Source organism: Gnatocerus cornutus, chromosome 3 (assembly GCF_029298725.1).
Source record: "Gnatocerus cornutus isolate USDA-ARS CGAHR chromosome 3, icGnaCorn1.1, whole genome shotgun sequence".
In the NCBI taxonomy this organism is placed as follows: Eukaryota; Metazoa; Arthropoda; class Insecta; order Coleoptera; family Tenebrionidae; genus Gnatocerus; species Gnatocerus cornutus.
The window spans coordinates 16083867-16101512 of NC_142235.1; the positions used below are offsets into that span (position 1 = coordinate 16083867).

Consider the following 17646-nt stretch of genomic DNA (forward strand, 5'->3'; position numbering starts at 1 on the left):
ATCATATGTCAGTGCGTTGCCAACTTAACAAACCGTCGCGAAGTTAGCGCAGGGATGGTAGACGACAGCACGAGAAAAACTCTCAGCAGCATTCCATTGCTGAAGACAAAAGCGGGCCCCCGTGATAAGGAATTATGGGTGCAACGCCTCAAAGAGGAATACCAAGCGTTAATCAAAGTAAGACTTTGACGTTTTACATAACCTCACTTGTCACCCATATGTTTACAGTACGTTCAGAACAACAAGGAAGCTGACAATGACTGGTTCCGCCTGGAATCGAACAAAGAAGGAACCAAATGGTTCGGGAAATGTTGGTTCATCCACGAGTTGTTGAAATATGAGTTTGATGTGGAGTTTGACGTGAGTTGGGTTGGGCCCTCTTGAGTGTCCCACTAATATCGTTGTAGATTCCAGTTATGTACCCCACGACGGCTCCTGAGATTGCTCTCCCTGAGTTGGACGGGAAGACTGCCAAGATGTACAGAGGAGGGAAGATCTGCCTGAGTGATCATTTTAAGCCTTTATGGGCCAGGAACGTCCCTAAGTTTGGAATCAGTCATGCTATGGCGTTAGGGGTAAGGAGAAAAAGATGTGAGAGTTTTTAGTTGGGTTTGTTTTGCAGTTGGGGCCCTGGCTGGCGGTGGAGATCCCGGATCTGATAGCCAAGGGAGTGATCTCTTATAAGGAAAAAACAGTTTAAATTATAAAAATTTTATATTGAATAAATGATTATTTGTTTCTTGTCTTTTATTTATCTAAGCTTTATCTTATTTGTTGGATAAAAAGATAAAAACACTCGTGAAAGTCTCGAAGATGGGTCAACATCAAAAGTAGTGACACGTTTTATCAAATAAGTAAGTGAAAAAAACAAATTTTTCCAATCGAACTAGGATTTATCATAAATTTTACAACAGTAAATGATAATTAAGAATTATTGTACAAATTTTTAATAAATTATAAAAACGAAAATCTGCTTAGAGGCGGTTTAAAGTCGATTAAGGCCCCAGGTAACTTTTAAAAAATATTTTACTAAACTGAAATGGTGGATGCGCCGGGTAAAATTAATTATTTTAGCTCATGTCGTAATAACTGCAATTAATCTAATCGTAGTTTTATATTTTAAACAGCGAACATGTTTTTAATCTTACAATGTCATCTGTTGCTTTAGAACTTTTATCAAGATTATTATCAGACGACTTTTTTTCAATAACAAAATACTTGAGAAAATTGTGTAATAATGCATTAAAAAGACCAATTTTTTTTGGTATTTAGAATCTTCTCTTTGCAGCAAACTGAAAATTAAGCAACAACTCAGTTACCTGTCAAGAAAAAGAACTATAAATACAAGTTTTTGTAACCTAGACAAAAATATTTGCCGAATTCAGTTCTATCAAGGTCGAACTTGTTTAGATAACAGCGCGGGATTGCCCCGGATGTGGCTAGTAGATTAGTGACATTTTATAAAAAATAAAAACAGTATCTGTCGAAGCTTTGTTTAGATAACTGCCAATTTCATCCAATTAAACCAGTGAGCTACACATCAGTAATGTACAATTTTTTTCTTATTACCTACTCCTCATTTATTTTGAATACCGCATTTCAAGGTCATAATTTGTGACAATTGTGGAGCTCAATGAAAAATTTAAGAGGATTTATGTATTTAAAAGAATCACAAACAGGTCTTTGGGTGTTCCAGTACTCGTTTATGTTCAATCCAATGGATAAATCTTCTCAAATTTACCGTTGAGCTCCACAATTTTCACAAATTATGACCTTGAAATGCGGTTCAAAATAAATGAGGAGTAGTTTGATTTGACATTTTAAAAATATTTTTAGTTAACTTTTTCAACATCTGTAAGTTGTGGTTCCGTTTATTTTTATTACTTAATCCAATTCCTTAGTTTTTCCTCGCTAATTCAAACAGAACGGCACTGAGGCCTTGCACTTTTTTAAACGTTGGTAGCACTGTGGAATTGTCAATTAGTAAATTGATGTATTAGATTTTTATGACAGTTCTGAAGTGACAATTTTACAGTGCTACCAACGTTTAAAAAATTGCAAGGTTTCAGTAGGACAGTAGTCAAAACTATGGAATTTCGCTTTTTTCCTAATTTGCTGTGGTCACCGACCCATAACCGTTTTGAGTGCATTTATAGGTTCTAAACGCATCGAAAATCTAGAAACTTTTTTCGGTTGGCAACAAATGTCAATATCAGATTGAACGATGTTGAAAACACGATCGCGGTCATGAGGATTTGAATTTAAATGGCTCTACGCCTAGTGTGCAACACTGTTGCCAACCCGTAACCAACAAACTTCCCTAGACCACGGAAATTATTTTTATTTGTTAAACAATGGGTTTAAAATGCAAATGAGAAATAATTTTGCTTAAACAAACTTATAAAACTCCTTTATCGTTGACCTCTTATTAATGTCGATATTAATGAATTAGTTTGTCTGAAAAAGGATGCGTTAATGGGTGTTATTAACGCTCTCTTTTTCATTATGCAGCTCTTTTTGTAATTTTGACATTTTGACATATGCAACCAGAAATACACACAGAAATAAAACAAAAACTACGGCATTATCTTCAACTATGTTTCTATTTCTGAATATTTACTTTTACTCGGTAATAAACTTGAACATGCATCGTTTGCGCTTTGGACCACTGCAGCCGGTAGGCTATTATCACAATTTTCCAGGTCCATAATTACGACTTCAGCAAGAACTTTTTCAAAATGGTGATACTTGTTGATAAAATTCGCATGTCATTTTTTTCAATGGTAACTATGTTTTTTTATCATAATGATTTTTCCGTGAAACTCTTGCCCATTTTGTCACCCAAATAAAGGTATTGTGTGGTCAACGATAAAACGTTGTAATAAACTCGTTTGTTAATGGGCGATTAATGATCTCCACTATTAAAGACACTCACTCGCTTCGCTCGTTCGTGCTTTAAACAGTGTCGATTATTAAGCGCCTTTATTAACAAACTAGTTTATTAAATAACTATTACAGGATCCAGGGTTTTATCAAAACTTGTTTTTTAATATACTATTTCAGACATGGAAAACAATTCAAGTGAAGAAGACCTCGACGAACAAATTAAAATTAAGCAAAAAGAACTAAATCGCTTGAAACTAAAACGAAAAAAAAGAAACAAAAATCGATCAGTCGCCGCAGCACAAAAGTCAGAAGAACCGACCAATGCAGTAAAATCATTATTTTAAAAAAAATCTTATTAATAAATTGATCTCACCAGGTACAAATCGATCAAAAAGAAGTTTTACCTTGTCAACCCCCAGAAACAGCCCCAATAACCTTAAGAACAACAAATCCAAGTGATGATGGTGTTGATCCAAGAGTACGTACTTACTTTTTTTCACTCCGTTAAAACTAACAATTTCTTGTAGTTTGCCACTTTTGACAAAGACTTCGGCGTCGTCGACGAAGGCAAAGAATTCGAAAAGGTAGTTTGTGGTGTCTACGCTTTGAAACTGAGCACTGATGATGACGTCCTCGACTTCAAAATGACTTCAAACAAGAAAGAGTGTTGCGGCTTTGACGACATCGAAATTGAAGTCACTTTTACTGACACCACCATCAAATATCTGTTTCAACTAAAACACAAAGTCAACGAGAAAGAAATCACTGAGGAGGATCTCCAGAATCCGAAGAAACGAAAGAAGGCTGCTTTTGACCTAAAGAAGTATTTTGATTGCGTCTCTAAAAGCAGTCTGAGCGACGACAACAGCATCTGTATTCTCTATACAAATCTACCGATCAAAATTAGCAGTACTGACTTTTTCCAAGGCGTAACAATAGAAGAAGCTAAGTTAGAGCACGAAGATCTGTTGCTCAACTGTGATGAAAGGTCCTCGACATCAGTTCTTAAGCTCTCTTCAAACAACGCCATGTTTTACTTTTTCACCCAACAAGACAACAAGCAGAAGACCAAGACCACTTTGACGAAGATGCTCAAGACGTTGTTCCACAAAGACGTTGGAGACGCTCTCATCAAATATTTGAGAGAGTGGTGGACACACAACTTCGTTCTGACAAAACACGACTTTATTGTTAAGTTGTCAGAGCTCGTACTGTCTCCATATCTTAAGACTTTGTCGGACCAGAAGATAAACAAGAAGACTGAGCTTCTTCGGCAATCTATAATGAGGAGTGAGCTGACTATTTTGGAGCGAGACGATAAAATAGTTGAAAACATATGGAACACTTCTGTGACTGAGGAGTTTGGTGCTTGTATCAAAAAGTTTGAGCTCAACGACGAAGGCGATCTTCAGACTTCGAAGACATTGTGGTACCTCGAGCAAGCTCCTCTTATTATCACAACACAGGAAACAAACCTAGACATTGTTAAATCGGTACTGAGTTTCTTAAAACGCGATCTGAAGAAAAAGAAGATCGTGTTGGTTGGAAAACTCGGATTTGAAAATTGGAAGATCTTTCGGAACCTCGCCGATTTGAAAAAAGAGTCCGCTGAGCTTTTCAAGAGCGTCTTCACGAACCTTAAGATCTCCTTGCAAGAGCGTGGGGCTCTCACTCTGAAACAACTCGGCTTTGGCGCCATCATCAAATACATTACCACGGCGGACCTTCTGGAGATGTCACAATGCGATTTGGTGATTGGGAAAAAAGAAGAAGTACCAAGCCTCCACATTCCTCGGACTATCTCGACTATTTTTCTACGAGGACAACAACTCTGGGAGTTCTACCATTCCGAAGACAAGATAGTCTTCTTGATTTCCTGCCAAGAAGACCAGAAGCACGCACTATTGGCTCTCAAAAATGTAAACACAGAGGAGCTGTCATTATACCTGGAGGAAACCCAAGCGATTCCTCAGAAAGTGGTTTTGGTGACGAGCAACTCCAAGAAAATTCACATCCACTTTAAGAAGATCTGCGATAAAGTGAAAAAATGCAACGTGTATGCTCTTCACGCGCTTTCTGAAGATCTCTTCGCGGTGATGTTCAAGAAAGGAAGTCTGGTACCGTCGCGGTTTATTGACACAACAACGGTTTTCTCCGAAGAAGAGATTCATCAGCGGTTTGATTACCCTCTTAAGGTGTTGTGTGCTCCTCCTGGAATGGGAAAGTCGCAACTGTTGAAAGTGTTAAACAACAACTCTCCTTCTGGCACTTGGGCGGTCTACATCAACTTGGTCAATGAGAACGTCTTTTTGGGTGAACAACCTAATCACAAGCAAATTCTCCACCATTTTTTTGACCTTAAAGAAGACGATAAAGAGACCTTGGAGTATCAAGCAAAACGGAGTCTTCTTCACCAAAGAAAAGCCGAAGTTTTCCTCGATGGTGTCGACGAAGTAGACACCAACAACTTCAAGGCTCTCATCAAAGCCATCAGGTTTATGTTATTCAAAGGTTTGAACCTCTGGGTGTCCTCCAGAGAAAACCTCCGCCACAAAATTCGGGATACTTTCAACACCCAACCATTTGAAATTCAAGACTTGCAGAGAAACCAACAGAAGGAGTTCATCCAAAAGAAGATGTCAAAGAAGTACACAGCGGACGATATTTCTAAGATTGTCAAAGCGGTGTTCAACAGCGTGGATATCACCAAGAGCCAACAAGTCTTGGGAATTCCTCTCCAACTCCACATTATCACGGAGGTTTTTGTGTACAACAAAAACATGTACCAGAGGCTCGACCAGAAGAACGTCTTCGCGTTAACACAACTGTTCAAGATGTTCTTCGACGGTAAAAAGAAATTTGCGTTAAAGAAAGCGAAGATCAACCACCAGCAGGAACACCAACTGAAGAACATCTTTGAGTCGGCTCTTTTAGAGTACGAAGTTCCTGCACTAAAAATCTGCTTAACTTTCGAAGACTTCAAGAAATTAGGACTGGAAGAAAATAGAATGAGCGCGTTTTTGAAAAATGTCAACCGCAATGGAGACTTGTTTGGTATAATAAAGAAGGTGGAAAACGACGTCGCGGTTTTTGACCACCAAACATCAGCTGAGTACTTTGCCGCTCTTTGGCTCAAGAAGAACAAAGAGAAGGTGGTGCTGTTGAAAGACACGTTTTTTTGTGAAAAGTACGAGAACTTGAGGAGAGTCTTTGATATAATGATGGCGGAGAACAACCCTCTTCACTTGGCGGTGGTTTATGGTAATTTAAAAGAAGTCGAGGAGCATCTTAACGGTAACTGTAACGATGAAGATGAAGGTGGTCGCTCGGCGCTGCATCTACTGTGTTCTTACGGAGTCAAATATTGTCTACAGAAGGATGGTTACTACTGCGCTCTCCGGGAGTCCTCCAGTTACCTAAAAATGTTTGATGCTTTGATAACGAAATGCAGAAATGTTAAGCAACGCGACAACGTCTTTAACTTTGACTGTGTGGAGTACACTTTGTGGTCCAACTGTATATTCCCAATTGAGAAGTTCTTGAGTGAAGGCCTTCTAACATTCGATGACATCAAAGAACGTCTTTTCGTTCGTTTCGACTTCAAGAAACTCGCTCTTTTCACTTCCCAGTTTGGTTATTTCCACATCCTCTCCGGATGCATCAAAGAAGACCCCGAGATCGTCAACAGAAGAGTTTTCACCGAACTCCTTCTCCACTACGCTGTGGAAGGCTGCGAAACTGATGTTTGCTCCTACACGAACGGAAGAGCCGGTAACATCACCACCGTTGAACTTCTTTCACAGACAGTCCGCGATATCAACCAAACAGACGATGAAAACTGCACCGCTTTGGATATAGCTTGCGTCTACGGTCGTCACGACGTCATTCCGGCGCTCGTGACGCGAGGCGCCAAGTGCTCAAGAGGTAACACAATGCTTCATTGGATAGCAAGGTGGTTTAAGATTGACGATGATGTTAAAAAGATCATCTGCGATTATAACATTAATGTTAACGCGAGGAATGACAAAGGAAGAACTGCTTTGCATTATGCGTGCCAGGATGGCTCTGTTGAAAATGTAAGAACGTTGGTAGATCTTGGAAGCGATGTTAACGCGGTGGATGAGAAGAATCAGAACTCGCTGCACCACGCCATGAAAGGTGAAGAAGATTATAAGGAAGTTGTACGAGTGTTGTTGGAGGAAGGTGTGGATATGAAGGTGAAGAATCAAGAAGGGAAAACTGCGTTAGACCTTGCTGAAGAGATGGAGTTTGAGGATAGTGTGAGGATGCTAAAAGAGGTCAATGGAAACGTTAGAGGTTGAACAATGAACACGCTACTTGGACTGCTTTACAAAATTCTGGATTTTTATTCAGAAATATTTTACAAAGCAGTTTTAAAGTACTTAAGAAATATCTTAATTGTTGAAGCCACAACGCACCATCATTTGATATAATATAGCTGATTAAAGTAAAATAATTAAGAATTGTTTTTTTAATTTCTTTTTTTTTATGTGAAATATATTATTTTTTCTCCAAAAGTCACAAAAAAGTCACTATTTCGTGTCGTTTTTAGACAATAAAATAGGTAATTTTGTTATAAGTAATAAAACGCGCCAGTTGTCAAAGAAACACTTTTTCTGCCTAGGCACAAAAGGTACTGTAATGATCTGTAACCCATCTCCGCCAAAATTCAAATGAACCGCCAAACTCGAGAACCGCGAAATTTAAAATAAATAAAATGGCCGAAAATCGTGATCGGCTGAAACGGCTAGGACCTACGTTGTGTTGTGAAGGCGGATGTTCGTTGGATACAAAGCAGGGCATCGTCTTTTGGGAAGAGCGTACCAACACAAAGAAATAAAAATACACCAGACCAAATGTGGTTTAACTTGTTTTATTCAGACTTTAAAAGTTTGAATGGTTTTGATTTAAATTTTACAGCTAATTGTTCAAGAATTACAAGTATTTGAACAGACGGACTGATCATGTCACAAAATTCTTAATAATCTTTAATGTCAAAAGAAGTCACTTTACAAAGAAACGTTTCGGTACAAAAATGCAATAAACAAACTAACGGAAAGTGAATTACATCAAAAGAACTACAAAAATCTCCCATTCGCTCTGTTGTGAGTGTGATCAAACTACAAAAATTATTGAAAACAAAATAACAATGAAAAACAACACAATTTACCAAGTAGATATGTACACACAATTTATCAATAAACATTAATAAAAGATAATTATTTTCAAAGGCGACACACAGAAACAGGACGAGATTATGTTTTCGGAAGACCCGAAGACAATCTTTCCTATTCCGCAAGCATAGTACAGGCGGTGTCTTATCGAGAGTACTAACAAATTATGGCCAGATTAAGAGTAACCAACATCTCACCCGCGGAAGACCCGCTAGTTAGGTGAACCCTGACTACCCCGCGAGTCCCACGTAACAAGCTTCCAGCACTGGAGGGTTTTCGAAAGTCAAAAACCAAAGTTTAGTTTTGAATTGATCACACTCAAAAAAAAAAAAAAAAGAACATACTAACATTAACGCGAGAGGCTGTTTGTTATGTTGTGTCTTTTGTGACGAAGAAAATCTAGAAAGGAGAATTGGGTTCGGACAAGTACAGAGCAGCTAAGAAAACAAGGGACATACATAAAATACATAAACATATAAATTTTCAGTTTCAGTTTCAATAAAATACAATGGAAGAGAAAGTCGTGGACTTTAGGAAAAATGTACTCGTTTTTGCTCACGAATGACACAGAGCGATCCAAAAAGACATTCCCAGTTAATTTGATGTATTTCACAATTTCTTTAAAATCCTATTCTATTTTTAATCCTTCGAACTCAACAGTATAAATTCCTTGAGCAGAATCGAATAAAATTCAAGTTCCCAAAAGTATCGGGTTTCCACGAATCTAAACTGCTTCTGCACGTGTCTTATCGGACGGTGGGCGAACACTGATTGAATCCAGACGCTTACGTCAGCGGAAAACCGCGTTACTTTAGAATTGTACAGAAAATAACTACTTTACATGAATCCGGAGTGACTTCCTTATTAAAACAACAAATGACAAAAATTATTACATACCAAATGGTGACAACACACAAGTGCTTCTTCAAGAAGCCCTAAAATAACACTACACTCCCGTTAAAATTAATGGGTTTAACAAAAGGAAAATTATTTACAAGATTTTGACAAACTACAAATTAGCAAAACACAAAATGAAAAATTAAACCAAATAGGAATTAAAATGAACACTTGGAAAAATTTGGCGAAACGCACTCGATAACACAGCACCTTGGTAGTTCCGAAGTCGTACCAAGAATGACTCGCCTCCGGCGTCTCCCGCCTCCTCCGCTGTGGCGGCGGTGAACTCCCAAGTCCACCAACTTCTTAACGCAAAAATCCCTGCGGTCGTTGTGGCGCGAAAAGTTTGAAATTTGAATTTGAAGTGGGACACTACAGTACTTTTTCTGACGGTTACTATTTGACATTCCATTTTGTATAGCACTTACACGATCCTAACTTTGAAACCCTTTTTAAACCAATATTTTTCACAGTAATAAAAATGTTTCTAGCATCAAGAGTGGCTATGAATAATCAAACAAACTTCCCGCTCATTACAAATGTGGGTTTAGATTTTTCAACAGATATTTGCAGTTTACCTCAATCATAGAGCAAAATTAATTTTGAAAAAAATAATTGTTTTAGCTATGGTTTGTGACCTGTAAATCAAAAGACTTAGAGACAAAATCGTAACTGAAACGTCATTTTAAGTGTAGTTAAACATTGTTATATTAACTATGAAAACAAAGCGGCAAAATAGTGAGTGCATGGTATAGGAATTTCAGAGCCAGCCTTGATGCTAGAAACATTTATAAACACTTATAGTTCAATTTTCGTTTACTTAACGTCCGTCGGGGAACTGAATCTAACGTTTGTAGAAAAGTAGTATTTGTTATTTGGCCTAAAAGTTGCTTTTGTTGTCTCGCAATTTTGCATACGCTCGGTTACGTTAGGCTTCGCCTCGCTACTGCAATGTAATTGCTCGACAAATGTACCATTTTTCTGCCGTGTAGCAAAATGTACTATTATCTGTCTTTGTTTGTGTTAAAATTTGCAAGAACAAGTAAAATAAAGACTCCAGCAACGTCTCAGAATGTTTACTCCCAGAAACTGCCACCAATTCTACTAAAATTAAATAATTTCGACATGCCGCAAAGTATTAAAAATTAGAAAGCTGAAAAGTTAAATACCTAAAATAACTAGTCAATAGAATAGAATAATTAGTTTAAAAAAAAGGTAAATTTCTACATAAATAAGTAATACAGAAATAAACTCTAATCTACTAAAAGCACTGTGCTCTGCATGGACTCCATGGACTCTTCGTCAATCTTCGGTTCAGTCCTCTTATTTTTCTTACACACATTACAATATACTAGTAGCCATATAAATGCTAGTAGTACCAATGCAGCCAGTGTTCCTAGTAGCATAAACCACATGATCTCGTTTACTTCTTGTCCACAACTTTCCTTCTCTCCAGTAATGAAATCACAACTATCGCATTCAGAACTGCAGTTATTCTTGCATTTTAACCCCCAAGTACCAACTGGACAACCTAAAAGTCATACAGTTTAAATAATTCCGAATTTGGTCAAAACTTCTTCTCACTTTCTTCACAAGAAGGACTCCGAAAACCCCATGAACACTTACACTCATCGCCGTTACAAATTGTATGGTTTTGACAGTACTTGAAATGAGTTCCCAGCAACTCTTCACATTCCACATCACAATTTGGGCCCAATTTTCCAGGTTCCGAACAAAATTTCCAGTTTTCATCACTTGAAGGATTAAGAGTTCTAATTCTATGACCTGTCAGGTCGTGTTTCGCTGTGTAGTTATAAACACCTATACAAACAATTGATAAGAAATGTGAAAAATAACATTTTGTTGCTTACTTAAGTTCTTTATTGTGGGGTTAGATGTTCTAAAGACGATGGCCCAAAATCCGTGGGTGTTCGTATCGTTTCTTTTCCTGGAAATGAAGAGTCTAGTTTCTTTGCTTGGGTTAACTTTAATAGAAGCTTGAATCCATGATTTTAACATTTTGTGAGTTTGTGGAGGTTCAACTGTAACAGTTTCTTCAGAAGACGCGATTTCCAAAAGACAGTCTTTGTCCATTGATAGAAACACATACACCTTTTCTTCTCCAGTAGGTGGAATAATAAATTCAGAGGGTTGCTTGCTGACACGATGTGCTTTTCTTACTTTATCTACAAAAGTAGCTATTAGTACTGTTTATTTTTTTTTTGCTTTCCTTACAGTCGTGTAGTTTCCAAAAGGTCTTATAAGTATCGGTTTTGACAACAATTTTTTTGATCTCTAACCCGTCAGTGTTCGTGCTATTAAGAATTTGGTTGTTTTCAAAAAGGAAGACTTTGTTGTTGTCTGATATGATGGTAAAATGATGCAATGGCATGTTGTTGTTTAAGGTAACAGAAATCTTACTGGCTTGATGAAGTCCGGGTACAAAGATGGTTAAGCCGGTCGCGTTGTAAATAGAGAATGAGATTGATTTGTCGATGCCAAAGTCTTTGACATTCGTGAAAATCGTTTCGAAATCTGAAAATAAACTTCTAGAATAATCGACTTGTGTTGTCGCAGTAAAAAAATTAACTTATCAGTAAATAAATGATTCATCGTCAACACGTCTAAACCTGCAATTTTAGCATATTTTTAAATTTTTACCTTCAAATCGCTTATCCTCTACTGCCTTGAAGTTCGTTTTTGAACCATCTTCCTCAATCCAGTCGTCGTGTGTCCAATTTCCATTATCAATGTTATTTTTCGATCTTTTCGATTGTTTTATGGGCGGATCAATATACATCGCGTGATCCGAAGTGGTGAAAGCAGCTATTGAATTTCTTCTTTGTACTGTTTGAACTTCTTGCGCATATATTGCTCCCCAAAGAATGGGAAGGATAATAAGTCCAAGTTTCATTAGTATTGATATGAAAACTTGTTTCCTTAACTCTTTGAAAATAAAATTTTTCTTGTATTTCACCAGGTTCAACAGTAAACATATTTCAGCACAACACAGTGTTTCACTATTTGATATAACTTGATGTTAGAAGAAAAATATCTCTTTAGTCTTCACTTCGTGTAACTTGAAATGATGAATCTGAAATGATAGAAATGAATCTCCTGACATCATCGCTTGATAAAATCATGTGACTAGGTGGTCATAGATAACTAAAAAGGAGGGATTTTTGAAAAATGGCTAAATTCTTGCAGTTTGAAGCAACAATGCGAATTTTATTCTCTATTTTTTCATATTAGAAGAGCTGTCAGAACATATGCAATTCTAAATATCACATGTTCATTTTGTGATTTTGTTGCCTATGAAATTTTGGGTGACGTCATGTCTGAGAGACTGATACAATAATAATCATGACAGTTTGCCCACAATGAAGCTTTTCTTTTTAAGTGTAACATCCATAAAAAGCTCTAAAAGTTTTAATGAAAAATCGGCAACATGGATGTGTACAGGAATTGCAGATACACACTTTTAAAAAATATGTATTTCTGTCAAAATTAACAACTAAACAAATTATATTACTTATAAACACTTACTGTTAATATAAAATCATTTGACAATTGAATTTTTAACATTCTTGATTAAAATGAACTTTGTTCAGTAGAACACTGTTTTTGCTTTCTTGTAAAAGGTACTAATAACACTTTTTTGGTTGTGTTTAGGCAAATTAGGCTTTTCATATTTTGTTTGCATATTTTCTTCAAACCGGTGTTTTAATCTTTTAGTTCAAATGACAAACAAATGAATTATTTATTACGGGTGGCAAAAACAACTGGCAAAACTGCACGTACAGTCACATTAAAGAGGAGTGTAATTAATATGTTGTTTTCAAATCTTTTTTAACTTTATTACTTTAACACTTTATTTAAAAAAAAATCAAAATCGAACACTGATTTTCGTACAGAGAGAGTAATAAAAAAGCTGGTAAGAAAACAAATTAAAATATACACGCGATAGAAAAAAAAACAGAATTGGAACACATTAAAAGGTAATAAAAACATGAATAATAAAGGAAACAAGAGAATGCAGAAGGATGAAATAATGAAGCTAGTGAAAACAATGGAAATGCATTAAAATTTTTCTCTACTATAGACTTTTGTAGTTTTTTGTTTATCTAATTTTTGTGGGACAAGACTAATCACCTGATGTTTATGGTTCTATAGATATATTTGATATTTTGTAAACAAAGGTTATCAAAGTTGAATCTTTTTTAATGTGAGGATTAGATTAAATATATCTTGGTATTTTGGATTTAGGTCGTTAAGTTGATAAGTTTACTTTTAGAGAAAATGCGTTTTCAATTTTATAAAACAAAAGCAAAAAGCGTTAGCGTTGGATTCTTTTATGTGCCATTATTTAATAATTAGGAAACATTTTATTTATAGTCCCCAAGTTTTCAAATCACAGATAAATATAAAAAAAAAAAATTTCTCGATCTCCGTTAGAAAAATTCAAAATGGACTAAACGACTTAAGCCGACGCTATCTGCTTTTAACTTCACATTATATTGTAACTGAAGAATCAATTTCCACTTTGTGCCAAATTCCAAATCGTCTGGATATTTGAGACAAAAATTCAAGAGTTACATTTGTATTTCAAAATATCACACTAGTGACTTTTACTTTCGTAAATGGATGTACGAAATCATCAACTTTCGGAGCCATTTAACCCTGTAGAAAATGCCATTTTCATATGAGTTCGTAGGAAAACATCTATTGCTTCATTTTAATATTGATAATTCAATCTCTTCTATGTAGGAATTTTTTATTTTTTACCAACGTAATTCAACAGGTAGATTTATAATTTTTAAAAAGGGTATAAATTTCGTACAATCAAACTATCACGTTGTGTCCAAATATGAAGAGATTACCTGATAATTACTTGCAAAAATTTCTTTGTTGAAAGTTCACAATTAGCCGAAGTGTCAGGAACAACAAAAATGATTCGTGTTTCGTCGTTATTTACGATTTATTACGAATTTCAACAACAACATCACATTTAGCTTGTTTATCTCAATAAGATAAGATTATTGATAAGATAAATCTGTCGTACATATATGTAACATATGTATCATAAAAGTAAATCATTTATGAGTCAATGGTGTGTTAAAGTGCATCTGTTTTCATAAATTGAAATTTTCATATTTGGAAAATATTCTGAAATTTTTAAGAAAAATCTACATTACTAAACCCTGATGGCCAATCGATTTGTCAATCTACTAGCCCCACCAAAAAGTAAGTAAAAGCACCAAAAAAAACTATGTATTAAAACTCAGATTTTAGCTATGATTATTTTCACATTTATTCTGATTTTGTCCTCTGCTATTCTGTTGTCAAGCAAGGAAATTATTACTCTACAAAGTAATGGGAACATAAAATGTGCAACCGACGAATTTGATTCTCCGGTTTTTATATCACCACCTAATAATAGCAATTTTACAAGGACTATGGATGTTATGGCGAATGCACAGTGGACCAATGACGATTGAAAAATTTCAAATGTTGCAGAATCAGATTACGGCGCTGTAACAGATTCACGTTGGCAATGTAAATAATTCATTGATAAATCGTAAAATTGCGTAATTTCAAATATTACTTACTACTCTATTACGCGCTTAATAAGCGTTCATTGTCTTTTCTTAAAATTTTCGTCATACAGGGGTGTTCCAGAATTCGCGCTCAGGAACAAAGAGCTTATGGAGGCAGCAATTCTGATCCAAAATTTCGAAACTTAAATTTTTTAGCTCAAAAAGTATTCGAGTTAAGACGAAAAAATGGTAGCCAATCCCGAAACTATACAGAATTTAAAAATCGGTAACTATGGACACATACTATCATCCATTAGTTAGATGAACATTACACTCTCGTTGTCTATGAAATTGAGATGGTCTTTTACTTCACTTCTAGAATAAGCTTTCGGGATTGGATGTTCATTTTTTATTCTTTCTCGAATACTATTAAACTTAGTCAATTTTTGTTTACCACCTGTATTGCTGCGGCACCCTCTCTTACTCTGTGGGGTGCGAGTTCTGGTACATTCTGTATGTTTATAACATTTATATTATTTATTTTAGATTTTCCAAGTCTAGAATCGAATTATCTTAAGTTGCACAACACAACTTTGGTCCCATTTTCTGTATACTTGAAATCAAAAGTTCATTTACATTTGAGTAATACTCGAAAACTCCGGAAATATAAACTCAAAAGTAAAGATTTTGGCACCTGGGTTCACGTCACAGTGATAACAAAAAACCAATCTACTTATTTAATTGAAAATGGATCTATTATGCAAAAACTGGATTTTAAACCGAATTTTATTGTTGCAAAGAGTGTGAGACGAACTTCTTGGAGAATTCACTCATGTAAGTCAGGAAAATATTCCAAAAAATCGATGAATGACGGAGAGTGGAACGATGCAAAACTCCGCGCGAGCGAAGCGAGCGCAGTTCTACACAAAGAACTCCACTTTTCTCTATTTCATACATTTAAAAAACTTGTTTATACTATTGTTTGATTTTCTAGATCAATACAAAATAGCATCGATGGTTTCCACTCAACCAACATCAATAACTCTGTTACCAACAGGAAGACCATGCTTGATCCTGTACACATCTTCCTGTATCGCCTGTAATCTAAAAGTTTTGGTCTCCAGCAATAACGACACAAAAACCATAGTCGTTTCCGGGAAAGAGAAGAAAAATTCCATTTTCAAACAGTGGCAAAGTGAAATAATCCCCATAAAAAAAGACACCGAAAATCATTTTGAATTCTACAGAGAAGGTGGGTTGGACGACGGTGACGATTTTTGGACAATGGATTTTGAATTGTGTCCTGTGTCTAAAAACGGAATGGGTAAATAACCAAATAACCAATATACCGTAAAATTTACACTTTTTCTTTTAGTGATGCATACAACGAATCTACTATCGACAGAAAAAGCAATTTGTCAGTTTTTACAAAAAGAGCCACAACCTATTAATGTCAAGTTTCCTTGTAATGTCGGTTTTTTGGGATCACACTGTAACATTTCCTGTGGTAGTATACTGGGTCACCACAACTCAAACTGCGAAAAACATCGAATTTGTAATGCTATAAATTGCTCATGTGCATGGGGTTACAAAGGAGATCTCTGCCAACAAAGTACAAGATATAAGATTAGATAAGACGTCGATTTTAAATAACAATTATTTTAGGGTGTGATCGAGGCAAATGGGGGCCATCTTGTCAAAATGCATGCGATTCAAAATGTAGAAACTGTGATCATATCACTGGAAATTTCGTACCTCAGCAGAATCTTACAAAAAGTGGGTAATAGTCATAGACATCAGTGATACCAACTCTTTCATTTTTTTAGAACCAAGATTCGATTGCAACAGTTGGCTAGACTGTGCGATTTATGGAGTTATGATTGTACTGATTACGTTAGTAGCAGGCACTCTGGTCTATTTGTTCGTTGTTTATGGAAGTTTGGTAAAAAATTGGCAAAATTATAATATTCTTACTAAGGTGACTCGGGGTAAGATCGAACGCAGGGTAAGACCGAACGAAAGTGATTACACCCAAATGCAAACAACAACAGAGAGGTAGCTGGCTGTCCGTTTAAAATTACAAAAGCTCTTTGCGACAAAATTAATTTATTATTACTCATTCTTTATTATTAATATTATTAGGATTACGTTAGAATTTGCACCGATGATTAATTTAAAACCCTGGTGATCTGGTGATCAGAACAAACGTTGTTAAGTGTCTGGTGGGGTTCCGTCGGCCCCAATAATAATACAGAAATTTTGGATTTTGCAAATAATTTTTAAAGATAAAGTTACTAAAATAAAATAACAAAAATAGTCGTTTACAAAAACATATAATTAAAGCCAGTTTAGATAGACAGTGCATCTGTGCACATGTATGACTTTTGTAGTTTTAGAAGACGATCTTGATTTTTACGTCTTTTTGCTTTAAGCAATAAATGGTATTTATTGCGTTTTTGACGTGATTTTTGCCAATATAAATTAGAGTTACAGGTTTAAATCCTTTAAGAGCCTTTAAATCCCGAGGAAGTGCTCGTACATCTCGTCTTTCAATGAGTAATCTTAATAAGACTATAGCAATTTTTTTTATTACTTTATTATTTTTACAGCGTGTTTCAAAATGATTTTCATCTAGAGTTGACTTTGGAATATAATTCCAGTTATGCCGCTCGCACTTTTTAGTGTTTAAACTAGTTCTGTCACTTCGGGCTTCTGTCAATAGTGTCACTAGGCTATTCACTAAACTTCAAAATCGCCAATAGAGATGAAATTTAAACAACAAACAAGAAAATTAGGCAGATATTCAGTCAGTTTGCTTTGCACACCAGGGGCATAGCGCATGAAATAAAACCTTCAAAATGGCAATTTATTTTTAGTACTCTTTTTTCATTTGACTCTTTATATGCGTTGTAATTATATAATAATGCCGTTTCCCGCACAAAACTCCATCGAGAACGGAATTTTAAGACATGTGGTGTTGAGATTCCTTCCACACGCCGCCGCTGCCGATATTTGACATGCTGTACATAATGTGATATTAAATAAAAATCTCGAAATAGAATTGTCTTTAGTTTCCTTTACATTTCTCTTCATTTTTTAGATATTATATTTTCCTCTTGCGATTCCTCCTT

General features: G+C 35.7%; 4 protein-coding genes across 5 annotated transcripts; 3 read left to right on the forward strand and 1 right to left on the reverse strand.

The window, feature by feature from the left end:
• Positions 1 to 54: 54 nt before the first annotated feature.
• On the forward strand, positions 55 to 738 carry Ufc1 (Ubiquitin-fold modifier conjugating enzyme 1). The gene is made up of 4 exons (XM_088032026.1): positions 55 to 177; positions 229 to 360; positions 408 to 575; positions 623 to 738. Exons 1-4 carry the CDS (start codon positions 55 to 57, stop codon positions 698 to 700), a joined length of 501 nt encoding a protein of 166 aa, XP_087888152.1. The 3' UTR covers positions 701 to 738.
• Positions 726 to 7333, forward strand: LOC148177523 (uncharacterized). Its single transcript, XM_088033359.1, has 5 exons — positions 726 to 773; positions 806 to 854; positions 3064 to 3212; positions 3263 to 3364; positions 3414 to 7333. Exons 1-5 carry the CDS (start codon positions 726 to 728, stop codon positions 7206 to 7208), a joined length of 4143 nt encoding a protein of 1380 aa, XP_087889485.1. The 3' UTR covers positions 7209 to 7333.
• Positions 7334 to 10166: 2833 nt separating this feature from the next.
• On the reverse strand, positions 10167 to 12093 carry LOC148177524 (uncharacterized). 2 transcript variants are annotated; one of them, XM_088031957.1, is made up of 5 exons: positions 11640 to 12093; positions 11400 to 11513; positions 10850 to 11164; positions 10563 to 10799; positions 10167 to 10509 (listed from the first exon to the last, which is right to left on the reverse strand). In XM_088031957.1, the coding sequence occupies exons 1-5, from the start codon at positions 11890 to 11892 to the stop codon at positions 10232 to 10234; spliced, it is 1197 nt and encodes a 398-aa protein (XP_087888083.1). In that variant the 5' UTR covers positions 11893 to 12093; the 3' UTR covers positions 10167 to 10231. The 2 variants fall into 2 exon arrangements, with proteins under 2 accessions (XP_087888083.1, XP_087888082.1); XM_088031956.1 differs by having other exon boundaries at positions 11214 to 11513.
• A 1993-nt stretch (positions 12094 to 14086) lies between these two features.
• LOC148177525 (uncharacterized) lies at positions 14087 to 17524 on the forward strand. The gene is made up of 11 exons (XM_088033360.1): positions 14087 to 14222; positions 14271 to 14463; positions 14496 to 14534; positions 14611 to 14689; positions 14837 to 14874; positions 14955 to 15019; positions 15062 to 15349; positions 15510 to 15839; positions 15891 to 16127; positions 16181 to 16291; positions 16342 to 17524. The coding sequence occupies exons 1-11, from the start codon at positions 14183 to 14185 to the stop codon at positions 16572 to 16574; spliced, it is 1653 nt and encodes a 550-aa protein (XP_087889486.1). The 5' UTR covers positions 14087 to 14182; the 3' UTR covers positions 16575 to 17524.
• Positions 17525 to 17646: the final 122 nt, after the last annotated feature.

Excerpts from the sequence above, each read along its gene's own strand:
- Ufc1 (XM_088032026.1), top strand. The coding sequence starts at position 55 with ATGGTAGACGACAGCACGAGAAAAACTCTCAGCAGCATTCCATTGCTG. Across the intron at positions 178-228 it reads AATACCAAGCGTTAATCAAA|TACGTTCAGAACAACAAGGA; the intron begins GTAAGACTTTGA and ends ATATGTTTACAG. Across the intron at positions 361-407 it reads AGTTTGATGTGGAGTTTGAC|ATTCCAGTTATGTACCCCAC; the intron begins GTGAGTTGGGTT and ends ATATCGTTGTAG.
- LOC148177523 (XM_088033359.1), top strand. The coding sequence starts at position 726 with ATGATTATTTGTTTCTTGTCTTTTATTTATCTAAGCTTTATCTTATTT. Across the intron at positions 855-3,063 it reads TGACACGTTTTATCAAATAA|ACATGGAAAACAATTCAAGT; the intron begins GTAAGTGAAAAA and ends ATACTATTTCAG. Across the intron at positions 3,213-3,262 it reads CAGAAGAACCGACCAATGCA|GTACAAATCGATCAAAAAGA; the intron begins GTAAAATCATTA and ends TGATCTCACCAG.
- LOC148177524 (XM_088031956.1), bottom strand. The coding sequence starts at position 11,892 with ATGAAACTTGGACTTATTATCCTTCCCATTCTTTGGGGAGCAATATAT. Across the intron at positions 11,514-11,639 it reads AGAGGATAAGCGATTTGAAG|ATTTCGAAACGATTTTCACG; the intron begins GTAAAAATTTAA and ends GTTTATTTTCAG. Across the intron at positions 11,165-11,213 it reads CTTTTGGAAACTACACGACT|ATAAAGTAAGAAAAGCACAT; the intron begins GTAAGGAAAGCA and ends CTACTTTTGTAG.
- LOC148177525 (XM_088033360.1), top strand. The coding sequence starts at position 14,183 with ATGGCCAATCGATTTGTCAATCTACTAGCCCCACCAAAAA. Across the intron at positions 15,350-15,509 it reads TTCTTGGAGAATTCACTCAT|ATCAATACAAAATAGCATCG; the intron begins GTAAGTCAGGAA and ends TTGATTTTCTAG. Across the intron at positions 16,292-16,341 it reads TCAGCAGAATCTTACAAAAA|AACCAAGATTCGATTGCAAC; the intron begins GTGGGTAATAGT and ends TCATTTTTTTAG.